The 19,724-nt window shown below is 40.0% G+C and overlaps 1 protein-coding gene and 1 pseudogene across 2 annotated transcripts in view; one reads left to right on the top strand and one right to left on the bottom strand.

The window, feature by feature from the left end:
- GCNT2 (glucosaminyl (N-acetyl) transferase 2 (I blood group)) overlaps nt 1-19,724 on the top strand; it is a 208,094-nt gene that overhangs the window by 48,372 nt on the left and 139,998 nt on the right. For both annotated transcript variants that reach the window (XM_077143647.1, XM_077143646.1), the window contains exon 2: nt 17,268-18,724. In XM_077143647.1, coding sequence (XP_076999762.1) covers nt 17,803-18,724 — 922 coding nt within the window. In that variant the 5' untranslated portion in view covers nt 17,268-17,802. The remainder of the gene's footprint in view (nt 1-17,267; nt 18,725-19,724) is intronic.
- LOC143668773 (TRAF3-interacting protein 1 pseudogene) lies at nt 10,501-11,478 on the bottom strand (annotated as a pseudogene).

Consider the following 19,724-nt stretch of genomic DNA (forward strand, 5'->3'; position numbering starts at 1 on the left):
CATATAATCCAGCTACCCTTTGTGAAATTGAGTGATTCCTTTCTTTAACCTTCTTTGAGTGGGCTTCTAGCCCTCACAGTCATGTATTCCTAAGACTCCCACCAACTGGGCCACGACCCGGTTCTGATCCTAGAAGCCCTTCATTCTTGTTATCACATCTCTTTGGTCTGTTACCTTGGCCTTGCTCTTGTTGATTAAGTATCCGGCATATTTTATTCTCTCTTACGCTTTTCAGTTCTTGCTTTAGGCTCTCCTAGGTTGCTTTTCTAAGTTTCAAATTCACCATGATTTGATTCTTTTTGTTACTCTTATTATTTATATATTTTTCTGATTGCTATAAAAATCTGTCCCTGCACCCAAATTTGATGCAACTTACTGCTCCCTAGTCTCTCTCCTACCCTCATCTCAAGCCTGTACATCATCTACCCTTTTATATTTATGTTAGTATATTTATGCTTTAATAGCATTTTATCTCCTTAAGAAACCTTTCACCATTCCAAAGGCAATTGCTTATTATAATGAATTGAAAGGATACATAAATATATACATTTAAAAATTAAAGTATTCTAAAAATCAAGGTGGAAGTATCAACAATAGGGAGGCATATGGGAATATTGTAATTTTTACACGACATTCCTGTAAATGTACAACTTCTCTAATTAAAAGTTTTTTAAAGATATCCCTTGGAGATTTTTTTTCAAGGCAAGCATGGGAGACACCTTCTAATTGTGCTCACTTCTACTGAAGGGGTGTAATATACCCCACTTGCTGAATGGACTACCCAGCATTGCCCACGTGACTTCCTTGGAACACTAACTAGTTCCTTGGTTACTGATAAGGCTTGTTTAATGAAAGGGTTCAGTGCAAAAATGACTCTGGTGATTACTGAATTAAGTAAAGCCAGGCACCTCCTTTATTGCATAATGTCTCAAAAGCTTCGATGGGCTTGTTTGAATTTTCTATCTGCAAGGGCAAATGCTGAATGTATTTCTCAAATCATCATTCTTTGCAGAGTAAATCCATAGTAGATGTTGATCAACAACTAGCAGACATTTAAACTTGAAATATAAGACAGTAGAACAAAATAAAGTCAAACATAGATCTTGAGCCCTGTTTTGGTCAGTCATTCCACGGTTCCATGTTGGTAGGCAAATGACTCAGGCAGGGTATTAAATGTGGTGGTGGCCTGTGTACTTCAGTAGCCAAGAGGTCAGAAGTCAAAGAGAGCACAGGGGGAAGAATTGGGAGGAAACGGTAACTTCTTCCTCCTACCCAATCTTTCCTCGTTCTGGAAAGGATATGTAGAAAGAGGGTCAGTATTGAAATTTTTTCCTGATGCATCTCTTAATTTCATTAAGCTAAATCAAATTTTCCAGTACACAGAAAATAACCTAATAAAAATAATCTACATAGAGACAGAAAATAGATTACATGGTCCCAGAGGTAGACGTGGGGATGGGACGTGGGGAGTTCAGGCTTAGTGAGCACAAATTTCGGTTTGAGGTAATGGAAAGGTTTGAGTAATGGATCTGGTGAATGTAGTACAACATTATGAATGTAATTCACAACACTGAATTGCACACTACAAAGTGACTGAAGTGGGAAATTGTCATGTTGTATATAAGTTATCACAAAAAAGATAGTTTTAAAAATCCAGATGCTATTTCTTTTTCTTTTCATTAACATAGGCTATGCAGACGTCTCCGTGACTTCACTTAGGAATTTCGGTTTTCCTACAATAATTTTGAAACCCTGTACTTCCTTGGAATGTTCCACACTTAGTGGTTCTCCTTGGCAGAGGTGGTGTCCACGTGGACATTCCCGGGTTCCAGTATTTGTTTTTTAAAAAATGAAACCAAATAAAACATTTTCTCCATTTATTAAAGCAGTGCATACTCTGCAATACAGTGAAAGGAACAAAAAAATCCATAATCCCACACTGCAGAGATGTCAACTGTTAACATTCAAGTATTTACCTTCCAGAATTTTCTGAGGGTGTGTGTGTGTGTGTGCATGTGTGAAGAAACACATCTGTCTCTCCCTGCTGCATTCCAAGCACTTAGTACATGTCTAAGTCAGTCCCAGGTATAGAGAAGGTATTCAATAAATAGAGCAAAATATCTGTTCTAGTTTACTAGCAGCCGGAATGCAATGTACCAGAAATGGAATGGCTTCTAAATAGGGGGGTTTAATCAGATGTTAGTTTACAGTTCCAAGGCCAAGAAAACGTCCCAATTAAAACAAGTCTATAGAAATGTCTAATCTATGGTATCCAAGAAAAGATAACTTGGTTCAAGAAGGCTGATGAAGTTCAGGGTTTCTCTCTCAAGTGAGAAGGGCGCATGGCAAACACAGTCCGAGTTTTTCTCTCATCTGGAAAGGCACATGGTGAACATGGTCAGGGTTCCTCTCTCATCTGGAAAGGCACATGGCAAACAAAGCATCATCTGCTAGCTTCTTCTATGGGCTTCCTGTTTCATGAAGCTCACCAGGAGACATTTTTCTTCTTCATCTCCAAAGGTCATTGGCTGGTGGACTCTGCTTCTCGTGGCTATGTCGTTCTGCTCTGCTCTCTCTGAATCTCCCTGGTTCTCCAAAATGTTTCCTCTTTTATCAGACTCCAAAAACTTATCAAGACCACCCAAATGGGTAGAGACATATCTCCCCTAATCCAGCTTAATAACCACTCTTGATTAAATCACATCTCCAGGGAGATGATCTGATTACAGTTTCAGACATACAGTATTGAATAGGGATTATTCTGCCTTTATTAAATGGGATTTAGATTAAAACATGGCTTTTCTAGGGGACATACATCCTTTCAAACCAGCACAATATCTATGCACACATGAATATATAAAATTGGGATCACTGTACCTTCATTCTTAACCACTTAGTCTCCTAAGAATTCCGTCTGACCCAGCACATCTCTATCAAGCAATGTGGTCCACTGATGTGATAACTGCTGGGTAACTCCCTTTTGATGAGATGCAAGCTTCCTGATATCTTCTGAATGTTTGACGGGTCAGTTATTTTCACCAAGCATTTCACCAGCCTTCATTGCTTACACGAGCTAGCTGGGCATAAATTGACCATCCATGGGTCACAGAACTAAAATAAATATGAAAATTAAAATGCGAAGAAATATCCATTATTGACAGTGGGAAGATAAGGGAGTTTCCGAGGATATTGTTTCATGTCTTGTCTTCATTGACATCAATTACGAAGGTGTTTTAACATCCATTGAGCAACATGGCAATACTTATAGAACATTTATTCTATCCTTGAGTGATTTCTGTGCTACAAAAGAGATCGCTGAAATTGTCTCAGCAAAAAGAACACTATTCACTTAATTTATTTATTAAAAACACAAACCATAAACCTCCCCTGTTTCAAAAAGGATGTGAGATAGCTCAGAATGTTGCCATCCTCTGAACTGGGCTACTAAAGTTATACACATTAAAATTTACATCATATTCCATTTGTATGAAGTCCCCAGAATAAGCAAATGATTTGATTCCTGGTGCCGGCCTATGTAAAAAAAAAAAAATTGTTGGTATGGGTTACAGTTCCACAATTTTCCATTTTTTTCTTCTGGGTGCTCCAAGACACTGGAGACCAAATGAAAAATCAATATAATGATTCAGCAATCATATTCATTTGTTAAATCCTTTCTTCTCTGTTATATTCTTTCTTCTCATTTTTTTTCTTGTTTGTGACAAGCAACATATATACAAAAAAGCAATACATTTCAAAGTACATTGCAACAATTAGCTATAGAACAGATTTCAGAGTTTGTTATGGGTTACAACTTCACAATTTCAGGTTTTTACTTCTAGCTGCTCTAAGGTACTGGAAAGGAAAAGAAATATCAATATAATATTCAGCAATCATACTTGCTTGTTAAACCTGACCTTCTCTGTATAACCCCACCGTCACCTTTGATCTTTTTCCCATTCTTTAGGATTATTTGGTGTATGCCCATTCTACATTCTTCATGTTGGAAAAAAATGCTTTTAATAATATGGAATAGAGGGATGGAACTAGTTGATGTTCTGGAAAGGCTGGCCCCTCTGTATTTCAGAACTTATCTGGTCCAGGGATCCATCTGAAAGTTTTAGGTTTCTGGAAAGTTATCCTAGTGCATTGAACCTTTGTAGAATCTTATATAATGCCCTAGCTAGTCTTTAGGATTGGCAGGAATGATTTTGGTTGGGGTCTGGCAAGTTATGATAGGTAGCAGTGTCTAACTGAAGCTTGCATAAGAGTGACCTCCAGAGTAGCCTCTCAATTCTATGTGAACTCTCTCAGTCACTGAAAATGTATTTGTTACGCTTCTTTTTCCCCTTTTGGTTAGGATGGCATAGTTGATCCCATGGTTCCAGGGCCAGGCTCATCCCTGGGAGTCATCTCCCACACTGCCAGGGAGACTTTCACCCCTGGATGTCATGTCCCACATAGGCAGGAGGGCAATGGTTTCACTTGCAGTGTAGGGCTTAGAGTGAGAGAGGCCACTTCTGAGCAACAAAAGAGGTCCTCCAGAAGTAACTCTTCAGCATACCTAAAGGTAGGCTAAGCTTCTCTGCTACATACATAAGCTTCACAAGAGTAAGCCTCAAGATTAGGGCTTGGCCTATTGATTTGGGTGTCACTAATGTTTGACATAGTATCCAGGATTTTCCCCATGGTAAAGTTTAATACCCCAAATATTTTTTTTCCAGATGGCTTTCTTTTTTAACTTTGTTTACAATGTTGTGTGTGTGTTTCTTTTTGATATATTGACATTCTAAATAGTATGTGGTCACACTGACCTGTCCTTTGCCTTTGGAGCTTCTTACTTTTTGGTTTAGAAAGGTGTTTACCTGATTGATACCTACCTCTGTGTATGCCTAAGAGTTACTTCCAGAGGACCTCTTTTGTTGCTCAGATGTGGCCTCTCTCTCTCTAAAGTGAAATTCTAGGCTCTGACCCTGATTCTGACATGAACTAATGTAAGACAGGTCATTTAATATTCCCAAGCCTTCATTTTCTTATGTTTAGAAAAACAAAGCACGGGTATTATCTTTTTTTAAAATGTATTTTCCAGAAGAGTGGAGCAAATAAAAATATATTCATTCATTCTGCTTATGTTTGTTGGGAGCCCACTATAATGTCTTATACTTTTCTAGGGGCTGAAGATTTAACAGTGATTAACAGATAGAAACTATGCCTACCCTCATAGAGTTTACATTTTAGCATGGGAGGCAGACAATGAATAAGATAAATAAGCAAAGTGTATACTATGTTAGCGAAAGATTCTAAGGGGAAAAAGTAAAGTGTCAGGGATGTGTTCACGTGTTGAATAAGATGGCAGAGAAGGCCTCATTAGGAGGAAATGTTGTACAAAGACCTCAAGGAAATTAAATGAACCATGCAGCCATATGGAGAAAGGACATTCCAGGTGGAAGGCAGTCCCAGTAGAGCCTGGAGGTGGGACTGGGCTTGGTATGGTCTGGATGGGTGAGCAAGGGGGAGACACCATAGAAGAGGTCACAGTGGAGTGAGCAAGCTGTCATGTAGGGCTTTGGTTTTTTGGGTTTTGTTTTCTTTTTTTTAGGAGTGGTAGGTAACCGTTGGAGGGCTTTGAGTAGAGGTTGGTATGGGTTGACTTCTGTATTAACAGAATTACACTGGCTATTGTGTGAGCTAAGGACAGACCAGGAGAGATATGCAGGCAATTTGGACCTGAATTGTGGCCATGGGGATGGTGATTTTACCCTACAGCATTTACCCTACTAGATTTTACTCTAAATTCAGTGAGAAAAAAGAAAGGAGTTAGGAAACAACTCTCAGGTTTTGATCTAAGCAACTGGAAGTTTGAGTTGCCATTAACTAAAATTGGAATGGCTGCAAAGAACAGCAATTTGGCACGTGGAGTCGGAAATATCAGGGGTTCAATTTTGAGCATGTGAATGAAGTTCAAATTGCCTATTAGGTATTCCAATGGAGACACCGAGTAGATTCATGGACATTTGAACTGAGTCTGGCATTTGGGGACAGGTCCAGGCTGGGAATGTACTTCGGGATGCTATTACCATAGAGACTGTGCTTAAGGCATCCAACAAGGCAAGCTTACCTAGGGTGCAAGCAGGGAAAAAATAAAAGGAAGCCCAGGAACTGAGTCTTGTGGTCTGCCAACATTTGGAGGAATGGAATAATACCTTTATATCAGTGGTTCTTAACCAGATGCATTTTTGTTCTCCAGGGAACATTTGGCAGTATCTGGAGACATTTTTAGTTGTCATGATTTGGGGTGGGTATGCTAGTGGCATCTAGTTGATAGAGACCAGGGAAGGACTACGCATCCTACAATCAAAGGAAAACTTCCACAAGAAGAAGTTAGCTGGTCTAAAATGTCAATAGTGCCAAGACTGAGAAACCCTGGCTCTCCATGGTAATGACATAAAATATGTGAAAACACTCTACAAATGCAAGCTGGTATTTGTATTGTTTCACAAGACTTTTTCAGTATGAGGATAATTCATGGCAATGGTAGCCAGTACTAGGCTCTGGGCTCATGTTTGCTGGATGGATCAGCGCATGTTGCAAAAGCTTTAGCAAGGCTTCAACTCCAGTAATCAGGAGAAATTGAAGCTTCTAGGTTCCAGACGTTAGAATTAGGGGTCAGATGAGGATTCTATGTCAGATTTTCCTGTGGTGGTACTTACACCTGATTAAAAATTACTTTTGCATGACAGCTAATTTGACAAAAATTCAATAATTTGTCCAAAGAGCTCTCTGAAATATGAAAGAACATGGACATGATGGGGGAGTCATAGGGGAAGAAAAGGAATGAAAAGAGCAGTAAATGTGACTTCAAAGAGGAGATGCTGAATACTTACAAATAGAGTGATGTGTTGGGTTAAACTCCTCTTAAGAGAAATCATTTATTTACCGAAGTTAACTAAGGATTTAGAGGACATTCTAAATGAGGGTAAATATGAATGTTATTGGCATTAGGCACCCTTAAGGAGTTTTGAATGCACACCTCTTGGCTTTGGTTGCAAAGTTTAAAAAAAAAAAAGTTTTGTTTGCTTTATATTTGCCTAATCCTGATAAACCTTACCCAAATAAGTGTTATCACTCTGTCCTTTGAAGTGCAAATATTTTACCTGCCTCTTTTAAAAGCACAAATATTATCTTTAGCTTAGATTTCAGATTGTAAAAGCATTCTCATGAAGTTAAAATAATCTCCTCCTTTAATGTGCCCTTCAGTTGAACAGTGAGTTAGGCTTAGAGAAATGCTTGCAAGAACTTTGCTTTCTGAAGTCTCTGCAGGACAGAGGGAAGGAAACATTGTTGGGAGCAGCATATTGCATTGCACCAACTGAGACCAGGGGCCCCAACCAGGTCTGATGCTCCACGGCTGTGTAGCTTCAGGCAAGTAGCTTACCTTCTCTGATGGCATTTTTCTTTCCTCTGTAAAATGCCAGGATGGGACTCCATGACCTCTCAGCTTCTTTCCAATTCTCCTTCTTTTCTGTTCTCTATTGTAACCATTTAACATTTCTGGAAAAAAAAAAAAAAAAGCAAGAATTTAAAATTTGATGCTCAGATTTGGTCAAAAAGAATCAAAATGAAAATATTTAATTTTGATTCAATGACGTGCCCTCGGACTCTGGGGGACATGAATAATTCTGAACATACATCACGTAAGTGATTTGGATGCCTTCATGTTCTCTCCTGGTTGCTTGCTCTCCCTGCTTACATTTCGCCAGAGGGTCGTAAAGAGCATTCTGTACCCCAGACCTTGCTTGCTTTTCTTTCATCTAATCTGACCTCTCATCAATCCCATTTTGTCAGCACCTCTGCTGTGTGTCATTGATTGCTAATGACTGAATGAGCTATGTGAACACTATATCTATTCTTGATCAATAACTCCTTTAAACTGTTTGTCTCCATAGGACACCTTTAAGGTTCACTGTGGATGCCTTGGCTGGCTGATGGGGTTGAGACCTTGAGGAAGCCAGGTCTTTCGTTGCCCCTAGAATGCCACATCGAACACTCCTTCTTACATCTTAGAAGATGTGTTTTTCCCTCCAAATTGCTCACAGTCTAGTGGAGAATCAAACGCAGTAATGGCATGAAAATGCTCAGACTCCCATCCACGGGATTTTTAACTACCTGAATGAAAGGGCTGAAGTGTTGAGCAATGCTTAACAGGACCACTGTGTGGCAGGACTATATCTTTTTTGTTTAATTTTTTAAATTAATTTTAAATTTAAAAAAATATGGCAACAAAGAAACACAAACATTCTTAATATATAATCATTCCGTTCTACATATATAATCAGTAATTCACAATATCATCACATGGTTGCATATTCATCATCATGATCGTTTCTTAGAACATTTGCATCAATTCAGAAAAAGAAATAAAAAGACAACAGAAAAATAAAACAAAAACAGAAAAAAAAATTTACATACCATATCCCTTACCGCTCCCTTTCATTGATCACTAGCATTTCAAACTAAATTTATTTTAACATTTGTTCCCCCTATTACTTATTTTTATTCCATATGTTCTACTCATCTGTTGACAAGGTAGATAAAAGGAGCATCAGTAACAAGGTTTTCACAATCACAGTCACATTGTGAAAGCTGTATCATTATCCAACCATCATCAAGAAACATGGCTACTGCAACACAGCTCTACATTTTTAGGCAGTTCCCTCCAACCTCTCATTACATCTTGAATAACAAGGTATCTACTTAATGCAAAAGAATAACCTCCAGACTCTGTTTGGAATCTCTCAGCCATTGACACTTTGTCTCCTTTCACTCTTCCCCCTTTTGGTCAAGAAGGTTTTCTCAATCCCTTGATGCTGAATCTCCACTCATTCTAGGATTTCTGTCCCACGTTGCCAGGAAGGTCCACACTCCTGGGAGTCATGTCCCACATGGACAGGAGGAGGGTGGTGAGTTTGGTTGTTGTGTTGGCTGGAGAGAGAGGCCACATCTGAGCAACAAAAGAGGCTCTCCTGGGGGTGACTCTTAGGCCTTTTTTTTTTTTTAACTTTTTTTTTATTAATTAAAAAAATTAACAAAACATTAAGATATCATTCCATTCTACACATACAATCAATATTTCTTAATATCATCACATAGTTGCATATTCATCATTTCTTAGTACATTTGCATCGATTTAGAAAAAGAAATAAAAAGACAACAGAAAAAGAAATAAAATGATAATAGAGAAAAAAAAGATTATACATACCATACCCCTTACCCCTTGCTTTCATTTACCACTAGCATTTCAAACTAAATTTATTTTAACATTTGTTCCCCCATTATTTATTTTTATTCCATATGTTCTACTCTTCTGTTGATATAGTAGCTAAAAGGAGCATCAGACATAAGGTTTTCACATTCACAGAGTCTCATTGTGAAAGCTATATCATTGTTCAATCATCATCAAGAAACATGGCTACTGGAACACAGTTCTACATTTTCAGGCAGTTCCCTCCAGTCTCTCTGCTACATCTTGAACAACAAGGTGATATCTACTTAATGCATAAGAATAACCTCCAGGATAACCTCTCGACTCTGTTTGGAATCTCTCAGCCATTGACACTTAGTCTCATTTCACTCTTCCCCCTTTGATAGAGAAGGTTCTCTCAATCCCTTGATGTTAATTCTCAGCTCATTCTAGGGTTTTTCTCAGTCCCTTGATGCTGAGTCTCAGCTCATTTCAGGATCTCTGTCTCACGTTGCCAGGAAGGTCCACACCCCTGGGAGTCATGTCCCACACAGAGAGGGGGAGGGTGGTGAGACTGCTCGTCATGTTGGCTGGAGAGAGAGGCCACATCTGAGCAACAAAAGAGGTTCTCTTGGGGGTGACCCTTAGCCCTAATTTTAAGTAGGCTTAGCCTATCTTTTGCAGGGTTAAGTTTCATATGAACAACCCCCAAGATTGGGGGCTTAGCCTATTGCTTTGGCTGTCCCTACTGCTTGTGAGAATATCAAGAATTCTCCACTTGGGGAAGTTGAATTTTCCCCCTTTCTCACCATTCCCCCAAGGGGGCTTTCCAAATACTTTTTTATTCACTGTTCAAATCCTTCTGGGATTTATTGAGGCATCACTCTGGACAAACCAACAAAATCTCATGTCCTACTCAAGTTTTCATGTACTTATGTTGTTCAACCAACTATCTATATAAGTTATATTAGGACATGCACTAGTCAAAATATAAATTTTGTACCAAATAAACATTTTTTGCTTTAGGCTCACACATAAGTTGAAATTTTAAAATATTTATTACCATCAGTTTTCAGCACCCTGCAGTAATGACATTCCTTTGTTCTTCCTCATGCAAAGACATTTTTAAAATTTGTACATTTAGTCACTATCATTATATACTCTAGGCATTCCTAGATTATACCATCTCAATCTTTATCGTCTATCTTTCTTTGTGATTTCATTTTTTTTTTTAAAAGAAAACAAGTTTTCTAATTCCATTATCACAAGGACAAAATCATTACAGAAAAGCATCCCCAACCCATTCTGTCAAAGGCAGAGGCTTCCAAAGAAGCTGTTACCTTTCTCTCGAACCTCTCATGCTCTCGGCTCTTGTCCCTGTCAGGGTCTCTCGAATACTCCCCATTCTTCCCTCTCCATTTGTCCTTCTCTCGGTCTCTTCCCTTGTCATGGTCGTGCTCCCTGTCTCGGTCTTTCAATTTCTCTTTGTCTTTCCCACCCTCGTTTTTCCTCTCCCTCTCATTTTCATGCTCGGAGTCCTTCTCCCACTCTCTGTTGGCCTTGTCTTTCTCCCACTCTCGCTCCTGCTTGGCCCTGACTTTACTTTTCTCTCTCTCCTTCTCTGTGCTTGTCTCATTCTGAATCTTTATGTCTATCTCTGTCATTTTCCTTGGTCTTTTCCTTTTCTTTGTCTCTTTCTTTTTCTCTTGGTTTGCTCTCTTCTTTCAAATCTTTCTGTTTTCCATCTCTGCTTGTACTTCTCTCTTATTTCAGAGTTTCTTCTATCCTCTTTATCTCTATGAATTCTGGACTCCTCTTCTTTAGCATTCTTATTATCCAGCTCTTGAGATTTTGGCATCAATGAGGATTTTCCTTTGGCATCTCCCTTCTCTCCAGATAAAACTCTCTTCACTGCATCCTCACTGGAGAGCTTGTTGATGCAGAAGCAGCTGGTTTGTTCTTTCTGGCTCATGCCCAGCCACAATCTGGGTGGGTTTGGCAGACAGTGGTTCTCCTGAAACCATTATGACCACATCGATGGCTTTCTGAAGAAAGCCAATTTTTGCATCTTTATCCTTTACATTATCGGACTTCTTCTCGGCATCTGTGTAGAGGCCCTCGGTGATAATGGCGTGCAGGTAGCGGAAGGGGGGCTTGCTCAGAAGCTTCTCTGTCAGCGGCGGCCGCCGAATCATCTTCCCCAGCGCCTCCTGCGTGCGCCTCACAACCGCCGCATTCATGGCGGTGCCCCGCGCCCCTCCTCTTTGTGATTTCATTTATGCCTCCAGCCCTCCTCCTTCTATCATTCTCACATTCAGCTTCATTCAATGTTTAAACATAATTGTATTACAGTTAGGTAGTGCTGTCCATTTATGAGTTTTTGTATTCAGTCTTGTTACACAATCCATATCCCTTCAGCTCCAATTACCCAATATCTTACCCTATTTCTATCTCCTGATGGTCTCCGTTATGAACAAAATATTCCAAGTTTGTTCACTAATATTAGTTCATATCAGCGAGACCACACAGTATTTGTTCTTTTGTTTTTGGCTAATCTCACTCAGCATAATGTCCTTAAGGTCTATCCATGTTATTACATACTTCATAACTTTATTCTATCTTACAGCTGCATTATATTCCATCATATGTATATGCCACAGTTCGTTTAGCCACCTGTCTGTTGATGGACATTTTGACTGTTTCCACCTCTTGGTAATTGTAAATAATGCTGCTATAAACATTGGTGTGCAAATGTCTGTTTGTGTCCTTGCCCTCATGTCCTTTGAGTAGAGACAGCATATAGATGGGTCCTGTTTTTAAATCCATTCTGCTAGTCTATGTCTTTTGATTGGGGAATTTAATCCATTAACATTTAGTGTTATTACTGCATGGGTAGTACTTTCTTCTACTATTTTGCCTTCTGGATTTTATATGTCATATCTAATTTTCCTTCTTTTTACCTTTACTCATAGTCTTCCTTTCTACACTCTTCTCCACAGCTCTCTCTTCTATCTTTTCATATCTGTCTCTAGTGCTCACTTTAGTATTTCTTGCAGAGCTGGTCTCTTGGTCACAAATTCTCTCAGTGATTTTTTGTCTGAAAATGTTTTAATTTCTCCCTCATTTTTGAAGAACAAATTTTGCTGGATATAGAGTCCTTGGTTGGTAGTTTTTCTCTTTTAATAATTTAAATATATCATCTCACTGTCTTCTCGCCTCCATGGTTTCTGCTGAGAAATCTACGCATAATGTTATTACACGCTTCCCTTGTACGTGATGGATTGCTTTTCTCTTGCTGCTTTCAAGATTTTCTCTTTCTCTTTGACCTCTGACATTCTGATTAGTAAATGTCTTAGAGTATTTCTATTTGGATCTATTCTCTTTGGGGTACGCTGTACTTCTTGGACCTGTAATTTTAAGTCTTTCGTAAGAGTTGGGAAATTTTCAGCAATAATCTCCTCCATTAGTTTTTCTCTTTCTTTTCCCTTCTCTTCTCCCTCTGGGACACCCACAACACGTATATTTGTGCGTTTCATATTGTCTTTCAATTCCCTGAGTCCCTGCTCATATTTTTCCATTTTTTCCCTATATTTTCTTTTTCTTGTTGGATTTCAGATGTTCCATCCTCCAGTTCGCTAATCCTATGTTCTGCCTCTCGGATTCTACCATTGTAGATTTCCATTGTTTTTTCATCTCCTCTACTGTATCTTTCATTCCCATAAGTTCTGTGATTTGTTTTTTTAGACTTTTGATTTCTTCTTTTTGTTCATTCCTTGCCTTCTTTATATCCTCCCTCAATTCATTGATTTGGTTTTTGATGAGATTTTCCATGTCTGTTCATATATTCTGAATTAAATGTTTCAGCTCCTGTATGTCATTTGAATTGTTGGTTTGTTCCTTTGACTGGGCCATATCTTCAGTTTTCCTAGTGTGATGTGTTATTTCTTGCTGGTGTCTAGGCATTTAATTACCTTAATTGGTTTATTCTGGAGATTGCTTTCACTTCTTTTACCTAGGGTTTTCTTGCTGGATGAATTTGTTGTCTATCTGTTCTTTGACATTCAGTTCAGCTTTATCTAGACCTCTAGCTTAGGTTTTGTTTAACAGAGGAGAATTTTTCAGTTCTTGTTTCTTCCCCTGCTTGTATGGTGCCTTTTTCCCCCCACACTTAGGCGGGTCTACTTAGGTATTATAGACCCCAGCCAGATTTTTCCAGACCAAACTGGCCTCCTATCAGGAGGAGTCACCTGCTTCGGTTTTCCCTGCGGGTGAGACCCAGCAGATTGAAAGACTTTCCTGTGAAGTCTCTGGACTCTGTTTTTCTTATCCTGCCCAGTATGTGGCACTTGTCTGCCTGCAGGTCCCACCAGCATAAGATGATGTGGTACGTTTAACTTTGGCAGACTCTCCCTGCTGGGGGCATGGTGGAAACAGAGGAGAGGTTGTAGGCTGGTTTTAATGGCTTCAAATTACCAAGCCCTGGGGTCTGGATTCCTTGAGGGAGGGATTCCATCTGAGTTGGGCTTCACCCCTCCCCTGGGGAAGGCACAGGCTCCAGATAAGTCCTCAAACAAGCTTGTTTTCTGCCTATGCCTGGGGCAGTTGCAGCCTGAGAAGCCCTGCCACTGGACCCAAAGGCAGTCAAGCCTTTGTAGAAACACAGCCACCTAAACCTGTTTCCTCTTTTTTTTTTTTTTCTTTTTCCATCAGCCCTGCCCCCTCAGCACCAGGGCAAAAATGAGCAACCTCCGCTTTGACCAGGTTCACCTGAGCTGGGGGCCTATTTTCAGTAGTCAGAATTTGTTAAATTAATTCCACAATTGGTGTTTAGTTGGGCTCAGCCCCTGCTGCTGGTAAAATCTCTTTCCTTTCCCCTCTGGGGAGCAGCCTGTGGGGGAGGGGCACCAGCTGCCACGGCTTGGGGAACTCACGGTTCTGGGGGACTCGCAGCTGGTCCAGCTGGTCCAGACTTGGGTATGCTGTGTGTCCGGTCACTGACGTGGCCCCAGGAGCTGTTCTGTGCTGTTTCTGGTTATTTAGTAGTTTTTCTGGAGGATGAACTAAAATGCACACATTGTTAAGCTGCCATCTTGGCCCGGAAGTCTCAGTACTATATCTGTAAAGTTTGGGCACAATGGCATCAGGCAAAGTACAGTGCTATCAGTTGAATTATGTCAGGTGAAAGTATGACAGTTATTGTCTTTATGTGGAGATCAAATATGATTTAAGGAGATGTGTATGGATGCCAAATTGACAAGAGGTAGACCGTGATGGTTATGTTCATGACTTTACTAAACTTGGCTAGGCTTAGGTGTCCAGTTAACTTGGCTAGGCTTAGGTGTCAAGCAAGCACTGGCCTGACTGTTAATGTGAGGGTATCTTGTAGATGGATCTGCATCTAAAATCAGTTGATTGCATCTATGGCTGATTGCATCTACAATCAACAAAGCATCTTGCCATCAGCAATGTGGGGAGTCTCCAGATCCAATCAATTAGAGATCTTCAAGCCAGAACTGAAGATTTCAAAAGTGAAAAAGTTCTGGGCAGGCCACAGTGGCTTAGTAGACAGAGCTCTTGCCTGCCATGCCAGAGACCTGGGTTCAATTCTTGGTGCCTGCCATGTAAAAAAAAAAAGAAAAAAATGGTGAGAAAAGGAATTTCTGCCTCTTCTTTAGCCAGCCCCAGTTTTGCCTGGGGGATATAACTTCACCATCATCAACATTTCCAGCTTGCTGCCTGCACTACGCAGTTTGGATTTGCCAATCCCTGCACTCACATGACCCAATTCATATAACACATTCCTTTATATATATAAATAAAATAAAAGTGTAGTACTATGCATTTCCAATCACCTAGTGGCAAAGGTAGCCTCTAAAAGTGACTGTGTGCAGATAATAACAAGAACCAGCCTATATGAGTTATTATTTATGTGCCAGAGGCTGTTCAAAGTTCATTCTGCTTATATTAATTCATACTAATATCCCTATTTTACTGATTAACTCATATTAACGCAACTGGTATTACCCCTATGTTACAATGAAGAAAGTGAAACAGAAAGGTAAAGTAACTTGCCCAAGGTCATACAGCTAAGAGCCAGCCAGTCCAGGATCCAAACCCACACTCTCTCTTTCAAATTCACATTCTGTCGCCAAGCATGATGCTATGCTAGCATCCACAAGGAAATCCAGAAAATAAAGTAAAAAATTATAACTTTTTACTAAGTCCACAAGCGTCATCTTTTTATTTATCTATTTATTAAGCATAACAACATACAAACACGAACATTCTTACATTATGATTATTCCATTCTTAATAGATAATCAATAACTCACAATATCACATAGTTGTATATTCATTACCATGATCATTTCTTAGAACATTTGCATCAGTTCAGAAAAAGAAATAAAAATAAAGCAGAAAAAAATTCATACATACCATACCCCTTGCCCCTCCCTTTCATTGATCACTAGCATTTCAATCTACTACATTTATTTTAACATTTGTTCCCCCTATGATATATTTATTTGTAATCCATATGTTTTACTCATCTGTCCATAAGGTAGATAAGAAAAGCATCAAACACAAGGTTTTCACGATCACACAGTCACACATTGTATATTATTATACGATCATGTTTAAGAAACATGGCTACTGGAACACAGCTCTACATCGTCAGGCAGTTCCCTCCAGCCTCTCCGTTACACCTTAACTAAAAACGTAATATCTATTTAATGCATAAGAATAACCTCCAGGATAACCTCTTGATTCTGTTTCGAATCTCTCAGCCATTGACACTTTATTTTGTTTCATTTCTTTCTTGCCCCTTTTGGTCGAGAAGATTTTCTCATTCCCTTGATGCTGAGTCCCAGCTCATTCTAGGATTTCTGTCCCACGTTCCCAGGAAGGTCCACACCCATGGGAGTCATGTCCCACGTAGAGAGGGGGAGGGCAGTGAGTTTGCTTGTTGTGTTGGCTGAGCGAGAGAGGTCACATCTGAGCAACAAAAGAGGTTCTCTGGGGGTGACTCTTAGGCCTAATTTTAAGTAGCAAAAGCATCATCTTGATATAACGAAAACCCACACATGTAGAAGCATCTATAGAAGTAGAGGAGGACTCAACAAACATCCTAGAAAGGGCCAGATAGCAACTATTTTAGGTTTTGCTTGCCAGATGGTCCCTATTGCAACTACTCACCTCTGCGGTTACCATGCACAAGCAGCTTTAGGCAATATCTGAACTAAATGAGCTGAGCATGGCTGTATCCCACTAAAACTTTGACCGACAGTGACATTTGAATTTCATATCCTTTTCATGTGTTGTAAAATATTCTTCTTCTTTGGATGTTTTTTCCAGCCATTGAAAAATGTAAAGCCATTCTTAGCTTAGGGGCTATATAACAATGTGTGGTAGCCTGGATTGGCCTCCTTGGCTAAAGTTTGCTCATGCCCTGGTTTAGAGGAAGAGGGTTGACTGGACTAACTCAATGAGAAGTGTCTGCAGTAAGCCAGATGTTGAAAATTAAGTGATCAGTGACAGAGCCAGCCCTCCATGAAGTAGTGGTGGAGCAAACAAGCAATTAGCGGGAGCATAGCGTCCTCCGGGGGCAGGTAGAAGGATTCCTAACCCAAATCGGGAGGGCAGGAAAGGTTTGCCAGGGAATGCAGTGCCACGCCAGACCTGAAGGGTGGATTGGAATGCATCAAGAAAAAGTTCAAGGTAGAGAATATTCCAGTTGGAAGGCCTCTGGAGTCAGAAGGATTAGGTTTGAAACCCATTAACTCATTATTGGGTAATAGGCAAGTCAGAGTACCTTTGGATTTCAATTTCCCTGGGTAAAAAAATGAATATAATGTCAATGCTTACATCACAGGGTTGCCAGTGAGGATGAGGAGGTGAATGTATCTGATAGAATATTAGTTATAATTCATTTTCAGTGTTCTCCAATTGTAAATTGACTGAATCAGTCTTGATAATCTGTAAGATTCTTTGCAGCTCTGAAATTCTATGAATTCTTGATTTTTATTTGTAGGTTTAGAGAAACACTGTTATTGAGCGCCTCTGGGATTTGTTGATGTAAATCGTAACCTGCTTCAAGACATCTGGGACTGAGGAAGTTGAGGACATACCACCCCTTGTATGCATAAGTGACACCAATGCCGGTGACTTCGGTGGCCCTTTCTGGGAAAGAGGGGCTGTGCGGCTGACCCACCTTCTACCCTTAACACACATGGGAAGAGGTGGCAGCCGTGGCTGAGTCGGCCAGATCTTCACTCTCGGTTGACCAAAATGAAGCTGCTCAACCGTGCTTAGCTCTTGCTTGGTTGGCCCATTTGCCTCGGCATCTCATGTTCTCCATCCACTCAATCCCTCCAGTATAAGGGAAGAAGTGCAGCCTCATGGCTGCTCTTCCCTCCCTAAAGTGAGTGGTGATATTTCTATTGTTGTAGAAATGAAGAAGTTAGAGTAGATTTTCTGGCTATGTGGGGATGAACCTGCAGGCACACTGATGTAAACCCTGGTGCAAAGTCAGGTGAGTGACACGTCAAGAAGAGAGCGTAGGCACAATGAAGTGGAAGATGTTTGGGTTTGTCGTAGGGCTCATGGCCATGTCTACAACTCTTTTTTTCCTGTATACCAACTATCTAGCCCCACAAAAATACCTGCGAGTGGGGAAAATCTCAAACACTTCAGTCCTTGCAGAAGTCTGTGATGCGATTGTGACAGGAAAGAAAATATTCTTGGATGAAAATACACCCGTGACATCATTTGGAAACATAGCTTGCCAACAATACTTGATGCAGAATCACTATATAACGGAACCTCTGTCCAAGGAAGAAGCTGAATTCCCTTTGGCATATACCCTTGTCATCCACAAAGACTTTGGCACTTTTGAAAGACTCTTCAGGGCTATCTATATGCCCCAAAATGTCTACTGCACTCATGTGGATGAAAAGGCCACAGCTGCTTTCAAAGATGCCGTGAGAAAACTACTGAGCTGCTTCCCAAATGCCTTCCTGGCCTCTAAGAGGGAATCTGTGGTCTATGCAGGAATTTCCAGGCTGCAGGCTGACCTGAACTGCCTGAGAGACCTTATAGCCTCAGAGGTTCCCTGGAGGTATGTGATCAACACCTGTGGGCAAGATTTCCCCCTGAAAACCAACAGGGAAATACTTCAATACTTGAAAGGGTTTAAAGGGAAAAATATAACTCCAGGGGTGCCCCCACCTTCTCATATTATCAGAAGGACCAAATACGTGCACTGGGAACAGAGATACCATTTGTTTTCCTTCATGCTCTGGACGTGGATGAGAAAAAGTCCTCCGCCCCATAATCTCACCATTTACTTTGGCTCAGCCTACATTGCCCTTACAAGGGAATTTGCAAATTTTGTTCTTCAAGACCAGAGGGCGATTGATTTGCTTGAGTGGTCGAAGGACACCTACTCTCCGGATGAACATTTCTGGGTGACCCTCAATAGGATTCCAGGTACGTGGAACTTGATTTCTATTGTACAGTGTGCCTATAAAGGTTGGAAACCTGCACACGTATGCATGCATGTACACACGTGTATGCATATGTCTGTGTATATTTTACAGATTGAAAATGGCCTTGATGGCATATGTATAATCACCTGTGTTTCCAGATTTTTTGTCTACCCGTTTTGCCTGTGTTTTCCATGCAACTCATCCAAAACACGGTACACTTCTTATATATCACTAGACATGCTGTTGGCTTGTAGAAATGCTTGTTAAACTTCTACTAGCATTTCATGTCACAGATCTTTGATATGACACATGAAACTGCTTTTAAAACATTTATAGTATGCTGTTTAGAAATTCAATATCTTTTATATGGATTATTCTCTCTGCTCTTGTTTTATGTGAATTTGAATTGCTTGAGTTTGAAAAGTTTGAGGCCTGAAAATATCACTAAAATCTCTATATAATTTGAACAATTGGTAATAATGCAAATATCTGAATTTTTTTTTTTTAAAAAGCTATCAAGCGTGCACGGGTGGTTCAGTAAAATGGTAGAATGCTCACCTTCCATGCAGGAGACCCAGGTTCTATTCCTGGATCATGCACCTAAAAACAAAACAAAACAAAACAAAACAAAAAGCTTGAAGAATTTAAAACTGTCTTGCCAGGTGGGCTGGGGACTATATTTTCACCGTCGCCACAGGGTGGTCTTACATTGATTGTTAAATATAAATTCTGCCATCCTTTGTTGGCTCCATAATCCAGATTTGTACTAGTCTTCAGGAACTCATCCTTCATGTGTGTATTCATCAGAGCTCTTAAGAGAAACAGAACCAACAGAAAATATCTGTAAATATGAGGTATTATAAAAGTGTCTCACACAACTGTAAGTACACACAAGTCCAAATTCTTCAGGGCAGGCTGTGAGCTAGCAATGCCGATGAAGGTTGTTGAATTCTCTAGGAGAGGGTGACTGGTTGGAGAAGAACTGAAAGTTCTCTCCTCTT

This window comes from Tamandua tetradactyla, chromosome 25, assembly GCF_023851605.1.
Source record: "Tamandua tetradactyla isolate mTamTet1 chromosome 25, mTamTet1.pri, whole genome shotgun sequence".
Taxonomy (NCBI): Eukaryota; Metazoa; Chordata; class Mammalia; order Pilosa; family Myrmecophagidae; genus Tamandua; species Tamandua tetradactyla.